Here is a 22923-nt window from a genome sequence, read left to right as displayed (position 1 = left end):
CTGGTCTAGTGACGGACATGAGTACAGTTATTACCATCCCTACTGTCTTGAAACAGAGTTGCAATACCAGGTTCCTGCAATAATCAAATTCACAAAAAGTACATTATACATTTCTCTTATAGAAGTGATTTAATCAAAACACATCAGAACATGGATTAATGGCTCTTCTTCCTGATTATTGATTTAGACAGGGACACCCTTGTGATCTTTGGCCCTTTTTTCTGGATCCAGAGAAGGTTGGTCCAAGGAAATTAAAAGATACTTGGTGGACAAGAAACTGAGTAAATATTGAACTTTTGTAGCAAGATTAAATATGTGCTGCTTAGAGAGTTGAAAATAAATTAGGGATCCCTCATGCATATTTGTAAAGAACAAAGTGACTACTTGTGAACTTATTTGTTTGTGTGCATTTATCTTTTTTATACACATTTCTATTGAATTCCTACTTGGGCCATAATGTTCAAGATCCATTTGGTCTGAAATTCGTAGGGTCCTCAGTAACATTTGCTGAGGAGGGCGCCCTCAACGCTTTTGTCCTTCACCAAGCTAAACATTCAATGAAATTACAAAAAGAAAAAAAAAAAATCAAACATGTGAATTGGCCCAGTGTATCTTGGACATTTGGTGAATATGACATACATATTAGCCAAATATATGCCAGCTTTCATATGGACTATATCAAAATGATTGATATATAGCCTGTATTACATTACTGTAATGATTATATTAATGGCAAGTCAAACAGAAACTATTGAGAAGAGATGCAGATTTGCATGATCTCAGCCAACACACCTGGCCTGATAAGCACTGGACAGCAGAAACCTCAGATTCCTCAGAATTATTGTGTAAAGTGCATTGTTTCACAGATTTTAGAATAAAGAATCTGATTGTTTTAAGTAGATATGCTTTATAATTACAATAATAATAAATAATTACATTTTTACAAGCTACTAAACTACAACAATAACAAGAAATATGCAGCATTCATAAATTAATATAGCTTATACATTAACTACTTATATCCTTACAAGAAGTGCATACAAAAAAATCAAAACTTGATATCAATGAAAATGAAGTTACTCCCTATTCCAGAAAAATGCAGCACTAATTTTTTGGAATTAAAAAAATATCCTGTTATGCCAAATAAAACATAGCTAAATCTTAATCCTTTAGTTAGTCCTAACTAGCAATAAAAGTCAAATTTTAATATTTTTGCAATTTGAGGTAAAATGGTCCAAAAACATGCAATTGTAAGACTTGGCACAAGTCTAAGCATTCAAAATCTTGAGTATAGGCTAAGAGTAAGCTCATAATTTTAAAATTATATGTTATTTTTGCTAATTGGTTATGAAAAAGATTGGAAAATGTGTTTTCCAAAAATTAGAATGCATAACTTGAAATTAGTCTTTGTTCAAGTCTTTGGGCCTGATTGTCACAGAATACAAAAAAGGTAAAAAAACACCATAAAAATGCATGTTTTTGGCCCTTATTTCTAAAAATATTAAAATTTGACTTTTATTGCCAGTTATGTTTCGTTTGGCAAAACCTGATAATATTTTTTTAATCCAAAAAAATTAGTTCTGTATTTTTCTGGAATGGGGAGTAGGTCTAGTCAACTATGCAATGTGGTACAAAAAACAATGCAAAAACTAACAGCTGTGTCATACCAGAGAAGATGATCACACCAAGCTGTTAGCTGTCCCTACCAGCATACCATCAAAACTCGATAGTTAGCATATGTGCTTACTATAGCGCTTTAAAACATGCAAACATGAAGTGCCCCATCCACAAAAGTGTAAAGGGTTTTGAGCAAATCATTGATATGCATAGTTATATACGAACAAGTAAACCTGCAAATTTGTGTCTCCGCCCCATTAGCACAGTTGGTAAAGCGCCAGACTATGGTACAATTTCATGTTTTCAAGAGCGCTAGATAGTATTATGCTAACTATCGAGTTTTTATGGTATTATCTTTTTGTGTCATCTTTTTCGGGTCTTGTTGCTCTAACAGAAAAGTGATCATCAGCTAGGAGCACACAAAGGTTACTAGTTAAACAGCTACCAGTGTCAATCGTAACTTTCTTTTTCTTAAAATTTTAGACCACCAGTTGACATTTATTCATCACAAATCTTCCCAAAAATTGCTAGTATAACCCAAATGACCCATATTTAGGGCTTCTCACCCAATTTCTCCCCTTTTTGGATAATTTGGTGTCAAACCCAAAAGTTATGAAATGCTAGTGGTGCATCCCCATCACTTGTAAGATGAGTGCACCCTTCCCTACTGAGCTGCTCCAGGAACCTTAATTACCCAGATTTATTACCAAAAGACTTGGCATGTTAGTGTATTGGCTAGATCAGTATGTTGATATGACAGGAGATGGCTTTTGTAGATACTATATATAATTCAGAAAGCATTTTGTCTATTGAATCTACTATATATATTTCTTGTTGTAGACACGCTCAAAGGTGAACCTCCGGTGCACTTCATAATCAAGTTGAACATTGAAGTAAAAGAAGAAGAAAAGTATCACAGGCATCCATGGAAACCCTAGCAAAAGAAACATATTCAAAACGAATTATTAGTAGTTGTATTTTCTGATAATTTTGTCTGGTATACAACAGACTTATCTGATACAAAACTTAAGGTGGGTCAGAAGGGAGCATGGCCAAGCGGTTAAGTTTGCATTTAAATATGGAGACATATAATGCTAATACACAAGAGTATAACAGTATGGGTTCTATAAAGGAGATCCTAAATGTGCAGCATTTTCCTCGATGGGGGATGCCAAAATCTAATGATGCCAAAAACTGGTGTGGTGGGATAAAGGTGTGGTTGAGTGAGTGAGGCGTGGTGGTAGAGTAATGGGAGAGGCCAATTGGGTAGGGTGGCGGGGTAGGGTTGTGGAGCAGGGCATGGTAGGAGGGGTTGGGTGTGGTGGTCAGGGGCAGGGTTGTGAGAGTAGTGGGGTAGGATAGGGTCAATCGCGGAAGCATCAACATTAGTGGATCAAGAACCGCCTTGTTTAGTAAAATCGCTAAAATAAAAAACTATGGCTCCTGCCTCGTCTTAATGTTTTACCTTGTATAAAGAATCCGTTGAAGTAAATGAAGAATATCGGTAGAGGACCTGCTATAAATATCATGCTGAATAGTGAGAGTAGTAGTTGGTTGGTTGCAGCTACCACCCCGCTAAGTCGTCGGAGCATTGGACCCGACAGTTTACGCTGAAATTGAATTAACAAAAACTATGTTGAATTTTCAATTTGCAGACTTTAATTCGAGTGTCGACTGCTGCCGATATTAAAGTTTTAAACAAATTAATTCAAAAATTCAGAATAGTACATTTTCATGACCATATACCAAGCCTAGTATTGGTTCAGTAGTTCTTAAGATAATATGTTAAGAAAATATCTCAAAATTTGGTACTTTTATGTTGAAGCACTGTGGATGAAGCCTATGGCTAGCATGAAGAGCAACAAACTAATTTGAAAAAGGGGAAGCGCTCACTAAGTTATACTGACAGGATACATACCATGCATACGACCGTATACCCAGCAAACAAAACGTTTTAACAACGTTTTATACAGATTGTATTTTGGTTTTGGCCAGGAGTTTTGGTAAAAACGTTTTAGTAACATTAAATGTCGAGTTGTATGAAGGTCATGAAAACACACCACAAAAGATACAACAATATTTGTAAAATGTTTTAAAAACGGTATTGTAAAAATATGTTTCGCAAACATTTTTTGCCAAATATTTTGACAACACATAAATAACATTATGTTAGAATATTTGCAGTAAGTTATCATAAAATGTTTTTAAATGTTATGAAAGCGTTTTATACCCTTAATATGCCCTTTATATAACCCGACATTTAAACGTTTTCTGGCAACCTTTTGCGAATGATGTCGAAATCATTTTGTGTTTGCTGGGTATGCAGGACACCAGCCGCACTCTTCGACAGATCATCATACTTCAGTTCTTCTAAGCCCTGTATACCCACAAACCATACCAAAAACTTTTATAGACATGTTTTGGTTTCTAATTACCATATTCTTACAAGCTCATATATAGCTTTTATTTTTCCCTCAAATTAGTCGGGCTTTTTTTTTCTTCAATTTAAGACCTCAATTCATCCTAAATCGGACCCATCGATCTTATAAATCAGTGTCATCCATCCCTACAGCAAATTCAAGTTTAGTGTCCCTACGACTCGGGTTTTTTTTTAATCACCAATTATTTATGTGCGCTATACATCGACAGCAACAATTTTGTACACCCTTTCCGACAAAGTCTTTCGTGATGCTGAATGTTGTGGCTCTCAATAATTACCTGATATTCCACGGCTTTGGGTGACCATGCCAAACCCATAACATGTAGCTCTACTTGAATCCCAATCCAATTGAAGAATGCCCATGCGTAATGCCTTGCTGAATTACCATGCCATACACTCATAGCAGCAAACGCCACAAAAGATGAGAACGAAGCCCATTTCAGTCCATACCGGGAACCACCGAGTGGAATATAAATGTACCTTTGAAGAAATCGTGAATTACATAATTTAGGCCTAATCAATAAACTTGGGTGTTCAAAATGTAAATATAATTATGTCTATTTATAACAAAATAGCCATACTCGTAATATCCTGCAATTTATACTTCGCAAATCTGTCTTGGAGTGTCACCAATTTCGAATTTGGCTCACACAATAGGTAGGAAAATAGGCTGGCCCTATCATCAAATTTGGCTGCAGTACTACGTTCTGCCAAATGTTGTCACTTTGGTTCGTACAATCCTGCTTAACCGGCAGTCTTTTACAATCAGTCAATTTCCGGACCGGGCTATCATGCCGAAAATAGGCAATTGTGGAGGCCCGGGTGTGGAGGCAATTAATGATATCTTCCACAAAATCGCCAAATGGGACTATTTTATCCAAATTCGCCAACAATCTTTCTGATCCTCAAGAAATCGACAATCGTAGCAAGTACAATCATCGGCATTTTGCCAAAAATCGGTATTTTGCCAAAAATCGGCATTTTGCCAAATATCGGCAAATCTGCATTGACTCGATTTCCCCCGCCAAAAGTGGCAGTATCGATATCGGTCAATTCAACATTTCTCATTTTATGCTCCAAATCGATAACTTATGCTTTGTATAATGCTGCAAAATTTACAATTTCAACTTCTACATGCAATGTTTGCAAACAACATCCATTTGTCCTGTTCAAAATATGCCATTTTGGTTTGTAATATTGGGCTATTCCAGAAAATAGATGCACACCCCATATAGAGGAGTTCGGATATCCGGACTTTTTGTCCAGTCGTGACTGTTGGAAATCCAGACTTTCAAAGTGTTCAAAGGCAAAATAATCCGGCAGAAAAATAGTTTAAAATTAGAAATCCTCAACTTGAGAGCTCATTTTAACATTTCCGTGATTTTTCCTTCATTTGATTGGATTTCCAAGCTTTTTCCAGTAACATTGGCAACTGGAAATCCAGTCGTTTTCAGAAAGCAGACTTGGAAATCCGGACATTTCTTTGTTTGAAAATTTACTCCTCTATAGGGGGTGTGCACCTATTTTCTGGAATAGCCCATTTTCAAGTGCCATTTTGAAAATAAAACTTTCAAATTATCTTGGCCAAGAAAATCAAAGCAGCACAAAATTACTAGTCAAATCATCGGAATTCTTGAAACTTACCTCATGAGCATATCATGCAGTCCTCTATCAAAGTGTCGCCACATTTCTCTAAATGAATAAACACCCATCGGACACAATGGTGGTTCTGGTACATTTACACGATCAAAGAGTGCCACAACACCGGGTACTCCATACATTAAAACATACTTGTTTTGAAAGAATAACATGTGACAACCGGCCAGTACAGCTGTATAATAAATGAGAAAATGCAAATATGATTATTTTATCACCAAACCATGCAATGAATGAAGTTAAAGCGACATTACATCGATAGCCATTAGGCATATACATTAGTACCCTCCTTATGCGAGTTGTAAGCGCAGCAAAAGTAATGAAACGGTATTGGTAAATCGAGCCAAAACATAATTTTATTTTTGGGTAATTACCTTTTCATCTATCCCAAGTAGTATCCCTTTAAATTTGATTTCTGCTACGGAGAAATGAAACCCGTATGTATGGTTGCTCTGCGCATGTTCGGTTCAATTAGTTATCACCCGCGCTGCGCATATTCGGTTCAATCAATTATCTCCGTCAGCCAATTAGCGCGCCGTACGTATTCAATCAATTATCTCCGTATCCAATCAGAGCGCGCTTTGGCTGGGCTCTGTCAGTCTTCCACGCGGTAATCTTTCTTTTACTCGTTGGATCCGTTTGATAGGCAAGTTCTTGAGATTCGCTGTTAAAAATTCTGATATTTCACATAAATCGCGGTTTGGGGGAATTTGGGTGATATTAGACTGTCAGGAATATGTTATAGATCCTTCTGATGAGTTATTTTGGATGTGGTCTAGTTGCAAAATGTGTAATTTGATGATTATTTTTGTTTGGATTTTGTCAGAATTGCTTGTTGCAGTTCGCACATGGTTTCTATGTGTGAGTTCGTGGTTTCTCAAAATTCTAAAGATTTCGTCTTTCATTTTTCTTTTTTAAGTCATCCTGTGCACGTAATATTGTCAAATTTTTGGGCTCATACGGATCAGCAAATATTCCTGATGACCAGTTGATATCATTGCTGCATTTGGGGCGTTCAGACTGGCCAAGGGGAAGGTATTTTTAAATATTTTGGCGATATAGTCTTTTGAGTCAAAAATCACTACGCGCTGAGTGCGCGTATGCATGTACCATCTAATTAACCTGGGGATGTTTATTTTATATTATTGAAGCGTGATGGTACAAATGTTTATGTTGACATTTTATTGCGGAGATTATTTTCTTCAGGTGGACTTTCCCTTTCGCCATCTTATTAATTGCAATGCGCTGTATTTATTTATGTCATGTCGCCTTGCTCAAGTTTTTCCCAGATATTTATGTAGACTTTTTGAGATTATATATAGGACAGCGTTCAAGATTTGACTTACGTTTGGCGGACAAGCGTGTGAAAAAAGTATTTAGGGGTGAAAAGAACCAAAATTCTTGAATGTTTATATGTTTCCAAGGGTGAAATGTCATCTAGTTTCAGATTTTGGCACTTAAAACTCCCTATCTTATATAGATTTTGAGAAAAAATCATTTTTTGGTCGGATTTTGGCCGAAAATGGCCATTTTGGGGTGACAAAAATTTTGACTTGCAGATTTCCTGTGAGTATATGAACATGAAAACTATCAAATAGTGCCTAATTTTCTATTCTAATTGTGTAACAAGGGTACAATTGTGATATTAAAAGCATTCAATGGAGTCCATATATTTCTTTATTTTTGTAGCAGGGGTAGAAACTTGAGGGTTCGGGTGACAATTGATTTAGAAAAATATACAATATTCGCATCATTTTCAATTTGAAAACGCCATATCTCCACAATGGTATGAGCTATAGGGATGCTTTAAGTGTTTATTTGCTCAGTATTTCATTAGCTAAATGGTGATATAACAAACAAGTAAGCTAGATCTACAGAAAATAAAATAACTTGCAAAATGCTACCCCCACCCCTAAGGATTTTTGGGGCGTGAAAAAAGTCACAGATTTTGCAAAAAAAATAAGTCCTTCAAAATTGGGAGGTTTGAGGCTAAACAAAAGACATGTTGCCCTTACCAATGCCTCCCTCTAGAGCAACATGTTTTTTGTTTAGCCCTGAGTATCCCCATTTTGAAGGACTTATTTTTTTTGCTCCAATTTTTGCTCCAATTTGGGGACTTCGGGCAGAAATATGCCTGTTCAATGCTATGGGGAAAATTTTCAAGTTGATAATTATGCATTTTTTATGTCAGATTCAGTTTCTACACAAAATTTCACCCTAGAAAATGTTCCTTTAAGTAGGATATCTTTCACTTTAAGTTTCCACCATTCTGTCCGCCAAACGCAAGTCAAAGCTTGAACGCTGTCATAGGCAGTTTGGTCATGTTCGAACGTCCTGCATCTTGGATCTTTTAAATAAATGCATGCATGTTATATGTAAACAAAGAATATTGACGTTCTCTAAAACATGTAAAAACAATATAAATTTAGGATTATTATTATCGGTCACACCCATATCAAATATTCTAATTGTCATGTCGGCCACTTTTATATTTATTTCTGCTTTGAGGAAAGATACTTAAAATGTCATGATTTTATTTACGCATTGGTGAAAGTATACTAAATTGTGATTTGTTTATTGAATTTTTTTTTATTCATTGTGTATAACTTGAATTGCTATGGTTCATTTACATTCGTGGTAAGTGCTCACGGAAAAATGTGGCAAGTGATGGGCAATATTTAGTGTGTTATTATTTATTTTATTGATTCCAACAGGGTTCTGTGCATGTATTTTTGGTTTCAGTAGTTATCATAGGCCTACAGGCCTATGTGGAATCTCAGATCCTGAGACACATCTGAGAAGATTGCGGAGTAACTTAAAAGGCGTAACATCACCCTGAGGGGCGGTGTTATACCAAGATTGCGGAGTAACTTAAAAGGGGTAACATCACCCTGAGGGGCGGTGTTAAACCAAAATTGCGGAGTAACTTAAAAAGGCGTAACATCACCCTGAGGGGCGGTGTTATACCAAGATTGCGGAGTAACTTAAAAGGCGTAACATCACCCTGAGGGGCGGTGTTATACCAAGATTGTGGAGTAACTTAAAGGGGTAACATCACCCTGAGGGGCGGTGTTATACCAAGATTGCGGAGTAACTTAAAAGGCGTAACATCACCCTGAGGGGTGGTGTTATACCAAGATGGCAGAGTAACTGGAAAGGGGTAACATCACCCTGAGGGGCGGTGTTATACCAAAATTGCGGAGTAACTTAAAAGGGGTAACATCACCCTGAGGGGCGGTGTTATACCAAGATTGCGGAGTAACTTAAAAGGCGTAACATCACCCTGAGGGGCGGTTTTATTCCAAGATTGCGGAGTAACTTAAAAGGCGTAACATCACCCTGAGGGGCGGTGTTATACCAAGATGGCGGAGTAACTGGAAAGGGGTAACATCACCCTGAGGGGCGGTGTTATACCAACATTGCGGAGTAACTTTAAAGGCGTAACATCACCCTGAGGGGCGGTGTTATACTAAGATGGTGGAGTAACTGGAAAGGGGTAACATCACCCTGAGGGGCGGTGTTATACCAACATTGCGGAGTAACTTAAAAGGGGTAACATCACCCTGAGGGGCGGTGTTATACCAAGATGGCGGAGTAACTTAAAAGGGGTAACATCACCCTGAGGGGCGGTGTTATACCAAAAAGAGACACATCAGAGGATTGAGGTCTGGGGGCCTATTTACTGAGTACAGTATATTTTGTATTATCGGAAATCTGGTCGGCACTTAGAGGGGAGCTATGCTGACCAGATTTTCATTTGGCAAAAGGTGTTGTGTTTTATAGGATTTTCTATGGATTTTATGATGATACCTTACTAATACATGCTTGCATGTGTTCGTAAGTGTCGTCACTATTAGCATGCGCTGAGCGGAGCCATGCTGCCCAAATTTTCGTTTTGTGCTAAATTACTTGGGTCTTTTTCGTACGTCTAATATGTGTAATCATATGTAACGCTTTTAACGTTCTTATAACTTTTTTTTACTCGTTGGATCCGTTTGATAGGTGAGGGCCGGGGGTGAGGGAGGGTGCTAGCCGAGTTATTACAGAAGCATTGTAGGAGTAGGGTGCCAGAGTATTGTGTGACTGAAATCTGTATGTTGTAGTCTGGAGTTATGCAAATAAAATATTGTTGAGGATAAGTAAGAGAACAATCTACGTGAAGAGTTATTTAGAGGCACTCCTGTTTGTAAATGGTATCGAAGGTGGGGTTCTGCCCCCACGACTTGCCCAAGCCTCGTGCAAAACTTTTCGTGTTCCCATTTTGGGAACTGGTGTCAACCCGGCCACCTGATTTTCATAATCAAAATACAGTCCAACCAGGTTTCTTTTCAAAAACACATTGAAGCATTCGTGCTATCTTGGCAATCGGCCGTCCCGCCACAGTAATGTTTAAAAAAATTTTAAACTTCCAACATACCCAAATCACCCGGTGGTAATTTTCTAAATACAGCACGATGTCTGTGGAATGCATTGAAATATAGAAAGTGTAGTGTAATCTCAATGTAGAAAAACCAGAAAATATGACGCAGAGATTGCTTGAATATATGCCACAGCTCCTGTTTACTCAATAAGCGACTTTCTTTGTTTATCTGAAATTTAAGAGGTAAGGAAGTTTAAAAGTATAGACAAAAGTATAGACAATCAAGAAACCCACAACATTCACCGATTTTCTTGGTGCGCCTCTGGTGATTAAGGATTATGAAGTTTTTCAATTTCCAAATTTCCTCATGCCTTTGCAGTAGGTGTAGGCCTATACATCATGATAGCCGAACTTGGTCGTTTACGGTGTCATTTGTAATTGTGGGAGGTGTAAGGCATTTGTATGGTTTTAGGTTAAGGTTGGGGTAAGAATTAGGATGCATAATGACCTTTTGGTTTTAGACTAAAGACCCTTTCAGTGGCCTAACAAGCTGTAATCTCATTGGGCCATTTCAGAAATATATGATACACCCCTATGGAAGGCTGCAGCCAAACAATATTGTTTCGCTTGCCCAAGATCGCAATAGTTGGGGAAAGCTTGTAGTCGCCTACTCAGCAGCCGACTGATGATGATGGAAGGCATACAGACTGAGTGTGAATTTCCAATGGAGTTACCTGAATGTGTAACCGTGACTCCATTTGAAATCTATACACTCCCTGTGTGAAAGAGTCTTCCATGTGAATGAATTTCAACTGGAATAGTCCATTTGTTTTGTACGTATTTTAGAGATTTTAATATATTCCAGCTTAAAAGTTCTATGAAACCCCACTTTTTAGGCCCACTCAATTAAAAAGACAAAATGCAAATAAGGTAATATTTTGCAGGAAATGTCTTTTAAAAAATTGCAAAGATGTTAGTATCTTTATATTCAAACATAGATTTATTAAAACACACTCGGTATTTTGGTCTGTTATAATTGAAGACAGAATTAAAATTAAGTCATTAATTTGCGTATGACGTCCAGTCAACCAGACCAAACATGCCGTACTGCGCAGGTCAGCAACTAGTTTTTAAAATTCGGTCTTCAATTATAGTTTTGTTCTTGGCGCAGAATTGAAAAGATTGATCTCACACATCTCCTCAAAATATTTACAAGAGCCGCTGTCATAAGTTCTGTTTTAAGAATTAAGATCAAATTACAAACTTGAATAAACATTTTGTTTTATCTTTAATTGTTCAATATTTTCTGCCCAAACAAATATGTATTTAGTAAATGTATTTGTAAATACATCATAAACAACATAGATATACCGTAAAACCTCGTCTACAAGCATATAGAGTGCTTCTAATGAAAGGCGCCATAATTGAATTTGAGCAAACAAATTACAGATCCAAGCATATACAAACAATTGTAAGACCAATCTATTCTATTGACATATTTACGCATGTATCGTATTTATTAAGCTTTCATCAAAAACACTTTATATGCTTGTAGACGAGGTTTTACGGTATGTAAACTACACGAGCAAACACAAAAAGTAAAATCTTGGGGAAAAATTAAGGCCCAAACGGGTTGTTGTCCGAACTGCTTACCTCTAACTGAAACTTGTCAAATGTCATCACGGGTCCGAAAGTCCATAATGGGTAATAAAAGTTGTACAATAAGAATTCAAAGAGACCATACTTCTTGGGGTTGTTACAACACTCCAAACCAAAACTTATAAATCGCATGACCCCGAAAGTGAAACCAATCATCTCAAGAGCAAAACCAGGGAATAAAGACTCCTGGTGAGGAAGTGAAATTATAAAATTATCAGTGAAATGAAAAGACCTGAAGACATTGCAGAATTATATACACTGAAATAGACATGAAGACCGTGCACTTACACATATCCCACACCCGGTCCCACAGGCACATACAGTGAAACTTTTGATAAATGCATGATGGCAGAAGGATGATGATATTGCAGAATAATATCTACAAATTCAAGAAGTTAAACAGCGTAGTTTTACCATTGGCTGCGATATCTTTATGTTCTACAAAATCAAAACGAAGAAAACTTTCACCCCCCCCCACACACACACACCCCTACCCCACTGTTTGTAAATACGTTCAAACGAGGACCTCGACTTAAGGAGGATCTAACCGAGGATCTAACCGAGGACTTACACACCCGTTTTTAATCGACACACCGTGGACCTCACACAAACACACCAGACAACTTACTATCCAACTGAGACCCGTCCTATACCCCCTATGGAGGACCTATCTTATATGCTATCTTATATGCGTATTTGCATCATTTACGTCATCCTGGTCATAGTTTCAAACCGAGGACGTCCTCGTTTGGAGGTGTGTCATCGTTTTATGGTGTGTATCCATATGTAGGTCCTCGTTTGGAAGCATTTACAAACGCACCCCCTTGTCGGGCACACTCACCAAAGTGTGTTACCATGGGTAAGAATATTCAATCTCATGTATAGTCAAAAAACTATGTTCTCTTTCGGCAATAGATGTTTCGAATTAATTTTGCAAATTATTGGTTACATAATTATGTAAGTGTCTTGTCTGCCATCCTTGTCTGCAGTCTGTCTTTTCGTCTTCCTGATTAAAGGGACATACAATCTTTACCTGCCATCTGTAGAAAGCCGCATCAGCCACAACTGACAATATTTGCAATGCACCTGTTAACCACACAATGAATGGAACCCCAGTCCTTGATGCTAAATATGCCACAGTAGTGTGTGCCGCGAATAAGCTAATGACACGAGTTGTCATCCTCATGGTTAGAACACCAATGCTAAATACCAAGATGAAATGGTTACGGAACTGAATTGGAATAAAGGAATAAAAAGAAACAAGATGTGAGAAAAAACATTGTGAATCATTAATAAGTCGTACTAAGTCCGGGACTAAGTCGTCTGAATATTATCAAAATTAAATATTTCAGAAAAAAACAGCAATATAGCTTTTCCAATCTCAGGGTATCCGAACAAAATATTTATTTGTAATTTCGCAGCTGCTCCTGCTGCGCCTCCTCTTCGCCTCTTCCTCCACATCTTCATCGCCGTCGTCATCATTATCATCAACCTCAACACTACCGTCATCGTTTGAACATTAACATCAGCGTACCGTCATCATCTGACATCATCATCATATTAACGTCATCATCGTCATCGTCGTCATTATTATTATCATCGTCATCATCATCATGTCATTGTCATCATCAGCAGGAGCAAAAGGAGCAATATTATCATCATCGTCATCACTGTCACTAGTATTACTTTTCCGGGGGGCATTGAGGGGGAAAAGTGAATTTCAGGGGGGGCAAAATCAACGAATTTTGTGCAAAATTACCGCAAAAGGTGAAATTTTCGTAATTTTGGGGTTTTACTGGGGGAAAGAGTTCTGACTGGGGGGCATTTGTCCCCTCATGCCACCCACCCCACCCGTGGCGCCGCCACTGGTATTACTGTCATCATTATTAACATTACTATCTTACTTTTGGAAAGAATGCTTCTGCTAGTCGACCGCCTATCACGTAGATTAATATTTCATAGACCACTGACATGTTCAGAATTTTCTTCTTGAAGAAGAGCCATTCAAAGTCCGCGGCATCCTAAAAACAAAACAAATCGCACAGTAAAAAAGCTCATTCAAATATCAAATGAACTTATAATACGACTTTATAGAAACGGTTTAAATTTTGGAATTGCTAACACTATAAGTTTGATACTCGAATGTAAGTTCATACGCGCTGGTGATAAACAATTTCTAGAAGTTTAAACTGACTTTCAGCACAAAAAATCAACTAACCTTGAATTTCGATGTGTGACACACATCCTCATCAGAAGAAGTCCTAAGATGCTGTGATGGACTTGCCCTTTTGTTGACCATTGGCGACTTTTGGTAAACAAAAGGGCAAGTCCATCACAACATCTTAGGACTTCTTCTGATGCGGATGTGTGTCACACATCGAAATTCAAGGTTAGTTGATTTTTTGTGCTGAAAGTAAGTTTAAACTTCTAGATATTATAAGTTTGATGTTCTAAAATTGAAGTTCATTCAAGTATCCACTGACTCTGTGCGGTCAAACATTAGACTACTCATGCAAAACACCGCGCCCGTTCCGATCGAAAACCTAAGGCAATAGGCATATAGTTATAGTTCGAAGTACAAAGGTTCGAAAGGAGTTATTTAGTGACCCCCTAGCCTGGAACAACCCTTGCACTTCAAGAATCCTTGCTTTTAATTTGAGAACCATTAGATGTCCTGCAGCTTTTTCAGAGAACCGCAAAAGGTTCATCTGTTCATCGGGTTGTACAAAAGATCTGTCGTATAAAGAACCATCGATAAATCTTGTGGATCAAATGGGTTTAGCGTGTATCTCATGTATTGGAAGCAGGGGCGTAGCCAGCTTTCTTGGTCAGGGGGGCAAAATAAAATTTTGGGGGCACAGACGAAAAAAATTGCAGTTGCATCATACAATACATAGAGACTGTGTGTCTTGGAGCTTCCCGAAAAGGGCCTTATTGGGATGATGTGCGCGCGTAGCGCGAAAAAAATGGTATTTTACAATATTTTCGCCCATTATCCGGCTAAAAAAGGGCTTTATTGTTACAATGTGCGCGCATAGCGCGGAAAAATTTTGTATTTTACACTATTTTGGCCCTGAATTTTGCTAGAAAAGGGCTCCTTGCCCTTTTTCTTTTCCTTTGCCCTCCTGATTTTCTCTTTCATTTTTTGTCAGAGGGGCACTTTTCTTTCATTTTTTTGTCAGGGGGGGCACTCTGCCCCCCCTGCCCCCCCCCGCTGGCTACGCTAATGATTGGAAGGGTAAGGTAGTGAGAATGGCATGGTATGTGAATAAAGTATATCAATAATCGGATGAAACTTACTATTTTTCCGATTCCAAATGGTAGCCACCCTTTAGATAAATAAGATAGCTTCATCCGCGATAAATGTTCTGCAAATTAGATGGGGTTTGAACGAGAATGAAACATTTTAGTCTACTCGGTGAATGGTAAATTACACAAACATGACAAATCGGATGACTTTTTTCTATCATGGGCAGATGAGAGATATATTATTAATAAAAGCATGGTTAAGTTTGTAGACAAACGATGTCCCCTTTCGTCAACAGAAACAAAAAGAAAACGATAGTCCGATACCCAATGAATGAAACATTTACTACAAATCAGATAACACTGAAAAATATATATTATATTGCGGTTAAGAAACACATAGGCCCTAAGTACCAATAAGATCATAATTACCCGGCATAATTATGCACTTTTTGTATAAGCAGACGAAAAGATACTAATTGGTTAACAAAACAAATATATTTTATTAGGATCTACAAAAGAAAAAAGGAAGATACCAATTTCTAATAAGACGATAAGATGATAATCATGATATTAATGAGCAATATAGCTCCAACCACTGCGGAGTTTATTATTACTAGTAAAAATAAAGTGGTATTTTTGTCTTATTGGTTGGAGTTATATTTTGGATCAATATCATTCTTATCGTGTGCATTTTGCAAATTGACCCTTATGTAATGCAGCGAAAGAGTCGATTAAAAAGTGAATTTTGCTAATGCATTTATTTTCATGATGCGTATATAAAAGAGCTTCAAAATCTGTAAAAATAGCTGGTCGTTATATTCATTGCTTGAGCGTTTTAATCACACACACCTATGTAGATACGAATGAAAAATTATGAATATACAAATTTGTGCATTTTAAGGTTGGTCTGAACCCTGGAATTATGGAAACTTTCGGGCCTCATAACTGCTAAATTGTTGGTCTAAAGTATATAAAAGTATACATTTTAGAATGGCAAAGACTTGATAAGTTCATCTGTGAGGTCAAATTTGGGCTTAAATGCTCACGGTTTTTTGGCCCACTTCTTTTTCGTAAATCGTAACAAAAAAATTCTTGGGCCACAAATTTTTTTAAATTAATTTGTAAAAACTAGGAAAAATATGTAGGAGCCGTTTTTTTATTTTTTTGAATTTCGACCAACTTTGAGAAATTTGCACCAAAAAGGGTCAACAAATGCTGAATTTTCAAAAAAAATCATAAAAAAGCCTGATTTTCGCCCAAATTTCAAACATTTTTGGTGAAGTTGGTCAAAATTAAAAAAACGGCTCCTAGATATTTTTATCTAGTTTTTAAAAATTAATAATAAAAAAAACCCGTTTTTTAAAATTTTGGGCCAAAAATGAGCATTGTGGCCCAAATTTGATGAACTTATCAAGTCTTTGCCATTCTAAATATGAATACTTTTATATACATTACACCAACAATTTAGCAGTTATTAGGCCCGAAAGTTTCCATAATTCCAGGGTTCAGACCAACCTTAAGCAAATGAAAATCACATATTTTCCTTTCGTAAGTGGGACAAACATTATAAAAGCCATAATTAATCATTTGAAATTAATTTGGTAAATGTTTTTCACACCTGATATTTTGGGTATACATGTATTTGTAATGTTTACATATATCCCAGGTATATGCACCCTAGGCCAACATGAATTTATATTGTCTCAATAATAAATCACATAGAACTCCACATTAAGCAGTAAAGATGGTGTTTTAATTTATTTTATCTCATTAATGCGGCTTAAAGTGTACAGAAACCCTCCCCGATAGTATTATTTCATCAAACAGAAAATTATCGTGTATTATGGCGTTTACTTGTTTTTCTTTTATGTTGAAAACCCGCATTGTCTTTATGTTGTAATTCCCTTCGCCTACCTTTCGAAATAACCCCTGTCCTGTATTTCATGTATCCCAGAAATCCCACCATCATTGCAAAACACAGCATCAACTCCCATTTTGGTAGAGCGGCATGTTTGAATGTCTTCTTTCCGTTCGTGTTCGGGTTACGAAGTGGATTCATGGAATCATCGTCGACGATATTATTCTTCGTCAAGTCCGTCGATTTATTGTTGCCATCTTCGGTGTGCTTTGAAACGCGGAGCATTTTTTGGTATCCTATAAATACGAGAGCTTGTTTGATCTTGCACCTGTAAAATGTACCCAAAAAAACTAATTCCGGAACCATGCACACCACTCTAACCCTTACTATAAGTTAACCCTAACCCTATCCATTAATTTTGAGAACAAAGTAAAAAATATGGTTCAATATGCATCAGTTACGTAATCACCCTATTTCTGATTATGCCCTTTAATTTGTCTCATTATATGTTATGCATGCTTGAATCTTATTTTGTATTTTGTTCTCAAAATTAGAAAAATGACTTAGGCAATTATCGTAGCAGGCTGACGATGTACAGTTATAACATATAATTATTTAAGGGATTTGGAATGAGCGTTTTGAGCGTTTTGAGCGTTTCGACAGTATTTTGTGTGGGACATGAGAGCACATCAGACATATATATCGAATTGCATTCTGAATACGAAGAATGTTTTTCTGATATCAAATAATTTTCATTTTTTGAAATTCACGATATAATACAAATTTTATGACAAATTATTAAAATTTGATATTTTTCACATTTCATAATAATAATGATATATTCTTAAAGTGTATGTAGCTGGAAGAAAAAGCCGACGATCAATTGAAAATTTTGACCTTTCATATTGAAGATTTTTTCCCAAAAAAGACCTAATTTTTTTTTGTGTGTTTTGGGAAAAAATCCATATCTTCAATACAAAAGGTCAAAATGTTCAATTGATCGTCGGCTTTTCATCCCACCTACATACACGTTAAGTACATATTATCAGATTTATAAAGTTTACTTAAAGTAGGCCTACTGTTAAATATCAAAAATATCAATTTTTATAATTTGTCATAAAATGTGTATTACATTGCGAATTTCAAAATATCAAAATTATTTGATATTAGAAGGACATTCTTCGTATTCAGAATGCAATTCGATATGTCTGATGTGCTCTAATGTCCCACAATAAATATTGTCCAAAGGTTCATACCCCACCCCTTAAAGGTATCCCGCGGCCCGTCACTGAATTGACTACGATTTTGAAGGAAAGAATGAAATTAAAAAACTGTACCTGTTAAAACAAAAGAATGTTCTTTCTTAACAATCTAAAGGTATAAGAGTATGTTTTACAATATTTTTTGCCACCACAACTAATATACCCTCATTAATTCGTGCTTCACTTACTCGCATTGTCCCTCATTAACAATATTTTTCTTGGCACGGTAGAATGGTCATGTTGTATAGAAACTTTTTAGACAATCAAATAATTGGTATCCAATGGTGTGCATCTATAGCAATATTTTATCACTAATGAGCATTGTAAACCAAAGTTTCAAATATTATGTGAATTCCAAAACAAACAGTGATTTTAAGGAAAATATTTATTTAAGATATTAATTTTGTCACAAAATACTATATAGATACGATTATTTCCATGGTTTAATCAACAATGCTTTTCAGGCAAAATAACCAGATTCCACTCTCGAATCTAAACAGTGTTGACCAAAATGGGTGGGTTTTTTTTGTAAACAATTCAAATAATACCAATATTAAGCCATTCTATATAAGTACAATGTTCACTTACTGTAAATTTGGTTCCCGGGTTCCTGGCAGCAAAACTTTGTCCTGACAACTGATTGCGCTTATGATGAATGTTGCATGCCCGTGTTACTGCTCATTCTCGAAACGAATTTTAAACGGATTTGGTAATTGGTAATTGGTGTAGGCTTAACTTATTGCAAGCAATTTGTTCAATGCTTCTCATGCAAGATATCACCAACTGGTCACAGTGGTGGAAATAACCAAACACCCAAGTTTCATTAGTCTGGTCGCTCACTGCACAGATCTGTTCCTCTTGTGGTGAATTTCACACAGCAAATGAGAAAAATCATGCAGTGCATGAAGGAAGCTATAAAAACTCAACTTACTTGCGATTGAGTTTTTTTATTCGAAATTGGCCGTCTATATTTGGATGACACAGTGGTCTATGTCATGCCAAGAAGCACTGACCCTGTAGTATCCACGTCATATTGAAATTTGGAATGCATTATGCCTTCAAAATTAGACACAACATGAAAAATTCGACCAGTTTGTTTTGGGTTTTTTAAGTAAATTTATCAAAGGTTTTTGGAACACTTATGCATATACTTCTTCCAAGTGCAGATAAAGGGTTAATATAATCCTCCGAAACAGGAATCAGGAAAAGGACAACTTCATGCCAAAAGGAAATGGTAGGCTATATTCGATCTCATCGCTATAACCATGGAAAATATCCATGATGGGAAATGGGTAAAAAGTTGTATCTGGTTCATAGTTTACCAGTATCATACTTTCGTTCTTCTTTAAGCTTAAATAATACCATCATCTTCCTCTATCGATCATATCACGAGCAAAAAGAATCATAATTGGCACTGAATTGCAGTTCATTATTTGTAGGCTAGGTTACTTATCATTAAATGCCCATTTAGTGATCCCATCGAAAGTGAAGTCATTCAAATTAATTGTCATAAGGTATTTTTGAAGTGAAAAATTTGGCAAAAAGAAAAAAGAAAAGAAAAAAACAAGACAAATAGCAGTATTGCCAAAGTTGAAGCCCCATTTAAAGACATATCCAATTTCTCTACTTAGAGGTCCTTGACCCGATCGATAGCCTCATCCCCCATTTTTCTTCATCAAAACCGAGAAGAAATCTAATACTTTTCTCATTAAGGGGGTACTACACCCATTGATTTTTTTTTGCATTTTTTTGCATTTTGTGACGAAATTACAAAAAAAAATTGGACAAAGTGGTATGGAAAATGAAGGGGCAAATCTTCTCGTTTTATTGGTGGCATCGGTATCAATGTAGCTTACATGCTTTTGAAGATAGAAGCCAAAAGGAGGTACATCACTGATGATTTAAATTCACTTCATTTTGGAAAGCTTACTATCAACGGATTTCGTTAAAATTTTGGATATGTGTTGCTAACACATTAGGGAAATAATGTTGATATGTAAAATGGGAATAAGTGGTCCCTGATTTCTTTTATGAATTCATGAACTTGGTGCTCCACAACTATCAAAAAACGAACCGGTTAAAATGCTTCTATTTTCAATGTCGAGCTATATTTTGTATTTTGAACTTGCGACACTACATGTCACTGAAACTTAATTAAGCCATAGGTAACAGGTTACCACAACCACACTACAGCAATGTTGAAAAAGATTGTATTTTTGTCACCTATACCACCATATTAGGTAGTTTTCCGTAATCTTCATTTTTGTGATTTTGGTAACTATTTTATATTTATTTGCCCAATCCAACTCAACTAGGCAATCTAAATTGTACTCACCATTTACATCCCAAGGTATTTTAGTATATCCACCTCACAAATTTCCATTATATATCCAGTAACAGACAAAATATCAAAATTGATGCCTCATTATGACATGTATGATATCCACAGACTATCACATGTATTCAAAATGGATGCCTGAATTTGACCTGAACCAATTGACCTATAACATGACCTTTGATGACCTTATAGCCTTTTTTAATCTCTTTTCCTAACAACATATTATAGAAGATACATACATGGTGTAGTATTAAATTGTCTATGTGGAAGAGATTAGGTGGATTTAATTTATTCAGTGTTATAATCAGTGAGTACATTTCTATAGATAGTATAACAAAGGATTTAATGTATTCTATTCATATATTCTACTTGGACATGTTCAATGGAATAAATTATGGTTTGTTATGAAACACACATCTCAGTTACCAGGATACAGTAAACAAAAAAATATATAGGGCTAAAATGATTTTCTAAAATGGTTTAAAACCACTTTGTATGTAGAGATATTTTATAAGTTCAGGACATGAGATGATGAACATATTTATATACTTCATAAATTTGCAACAAAAAAAAGAAGATGGGTACTGATGAAAATCAGGGTATTAAATCGCCTTAACCCAGTAAAATTTAACGCCCGGGATATTTTTGGGCGTACACGCTCCAGTGTGTACGCACCATTCTAATATCACTTTCGACATTTTAATGACGTTTAGTATGAGATGAAACTTTCGTCACAATGTTTGTAGTCTGAATCGACGCAAGTGATATTGTGCGATGCAGTTCCGATGGAGTTTTTTATACTAATTACTCACTATAAAATTAATGACCCATTATATACAAGCTAGACACGCACAGTGTCGACACCCTGTATTATAAATATTTTCCCTGCAACTTAATACTCAGCTCCGTTGGTGAGCGACGGGCGATTGGTATTTCACCGAACGAAAAAAAAGGAGTCCTATCCGATTGGCTAGAAATCGATCGCTAGATCGCTCAGTGATGAAGTACAAACTCAAAATGTATTCAATTCTATTTAAATCAATATTCTATTACTGACGCAGATAAAGAAAGTTGCATAGTGTCTCGATATAGTGCATTGTATTATAGACTTGTGATTTAATATTCTATACAGCACGTGGATCTAAGCTGAATGTGTGTGTGTGTGTGTGTTTGGTTCGCTCCTTATGCGGAGCTGGGTCATTGCTTTTGCTTGACCCCTGGATTGCTAAATTTTAATTATATTAATTTACTGTTGTGGACGTGGTTTGTAAATGGAGTAGTTTTTTAGTTCCTGAATCTGAATGGGCTATGCGTGTTCCTTTTATATGATTATAATTCTCAAACAGTTGAATATATCACATTTTTAATGTACGATTTAAAAATCGTTACGGTGAAAATGCAGTAAAATATTTGCGTTTAAAGAAAACAGCAATCGCCGCTGAGTGTATTGAATTTCCATTTAGTGTATTGAAAACAAAACCTGGGTAGTACCTGACAACAAATCGAATTTTCTTGTAATGACATATGGGTACTGAGCATGCGCAAATCGTAAGAACGTATAGAATAGAAACTCTGCGGTATCTCATATCGTGTAAATGGTATGCTTAGCCTGAGTCGCTCTGCCTATCTCGAACAAAATCGCCATGCGTAGCTGTTGAAAAACGAGTGGATTCGCTGTACGATCATGTACTTGACTCTATTAATAAAACCTTTTAAACAACAATCTCGCTCAACTCATCGCAATTTTTGCCAAATTTAGAAATTTAATCGATTGTGAAAAACAACGAAGAAAATTTTATTTCTAAATACACATTGATATGAGTATTTTCGGATTATGGACGTGTGGGGGGGGGGGCGTGTGCTTTTGTTGTTGGATGTGTGTGTTGTTGCTGTTGTTTTCTATTTTATTTCGTTTCTCGCCTTTACATTAAGGAATCGGATAGCACAGTATTTTTTGAGAGACCTGAGAGCACATCAGACATATCGAATTGCATTCTGATGGCGAGGAATGTTCTTCTCATATCAAGTAATTTTGTTTTTTAAGTTCGCGATATGTATACTTAAAGTGTATGTACCTGGGATGAAAAGGCGACCATTAATAATATTATTGTTAAATTTCACAAAATATCAATTTTTAATCATTTGCCATAAAATATCGCAAATTTCAAAAAATCAAAATTATTTGATATCAGAAGGACATCCCTCGTATTCAAAATGCAATTCGATATGTCTGATGTGCTCGCAGGTCCAACAAAAAAATACGTGAAAACGTCGCTATCCGAGACGTTAACATTACAACATAACAATCGGTCAAATGTTTGTTGTAATGTTGTAATGTAAACTTACGCGATTCCGGAGCTTCATGAATGTAGCCTATGCCCTTCGTTGCATTGAAGCTTGGGTGGTATACGATTGTTTACAAGTGGTTATTGTCCAAGATTGGTCCGAGTTTGTTAGGTTGTTTGTTTTTTGTGGTCGGTGGGT

The 22923-nt window shown here is 36.3% G+C and overlaps 1 protein-coding gene across 2 annotated transcripts; it reads right to left on the bottom strand.

Annotated features, from left to right (window-relative positions):
• Positions 1 to 103: 103 nt before the first annotated feature.
• Positions 104 to 19072, bottom strand: LOC140161175 (protein-cysteine N-palmitoyltransferase HHAT-like). 2 transcript variants are annotated; one of them, XM_072184620.1, is made up of 11 exons: positions 18690 to 19072; positions 16896 to 17167; positions 15033 to 15100; positions 13637 to 13753; positions 12766 to 12963; positions 11727 to 11918; positions 10131 to 10302; positions 5702 to 5888; positions 4336 to 4537; positions 3083 to 3227; positions 104 to 2551 (listed from the first exon to the last, which is right to left on the bottom strand). In XM_072184620.1, the coding sequence occupies exons 2-11, from the start codon at positions 17122 to 17124 to the stop codon at positions 2436 to 2438; spliced, it is 1626 nt and encodes a 541-aa protein (XP_072040721.1). In that variant the 5' UTR covers positions 17125 to 17167; positions 18690 to 19072; the 3' UTR covers positions 104 to 2435. The 2 variants fall into 2 exon arrangements, with proteins under 2 accessions (XP_072040721.1, XP_072040722.1); XM_072184621.1 differs by having other exon boundaries at positions 16896 to 17135.
• Positions 19073 to 22923: the final 3851 nt, after the last annotated feature.

This window comes from Amphiura filiformis, chromosome 9 (genome assembly GCF_039555335.1).
Source record: "Amphiura filiformis chromosome 9, Afil_fr2py, whole genome shotgun sequence".
Classification (NCBI taxonomy): Eukaryota; Metazoa; Echinodermata; class Ophiuroidea; order Amphilepidida; family Amphiuridae; genus Amphiura; species Amphiura filiformis.
The sequence above is the reverse complement of the archived record's forward strand: the minus strand, read 5'-3'. Positions and strand labels throughout refer to the sequence as shown.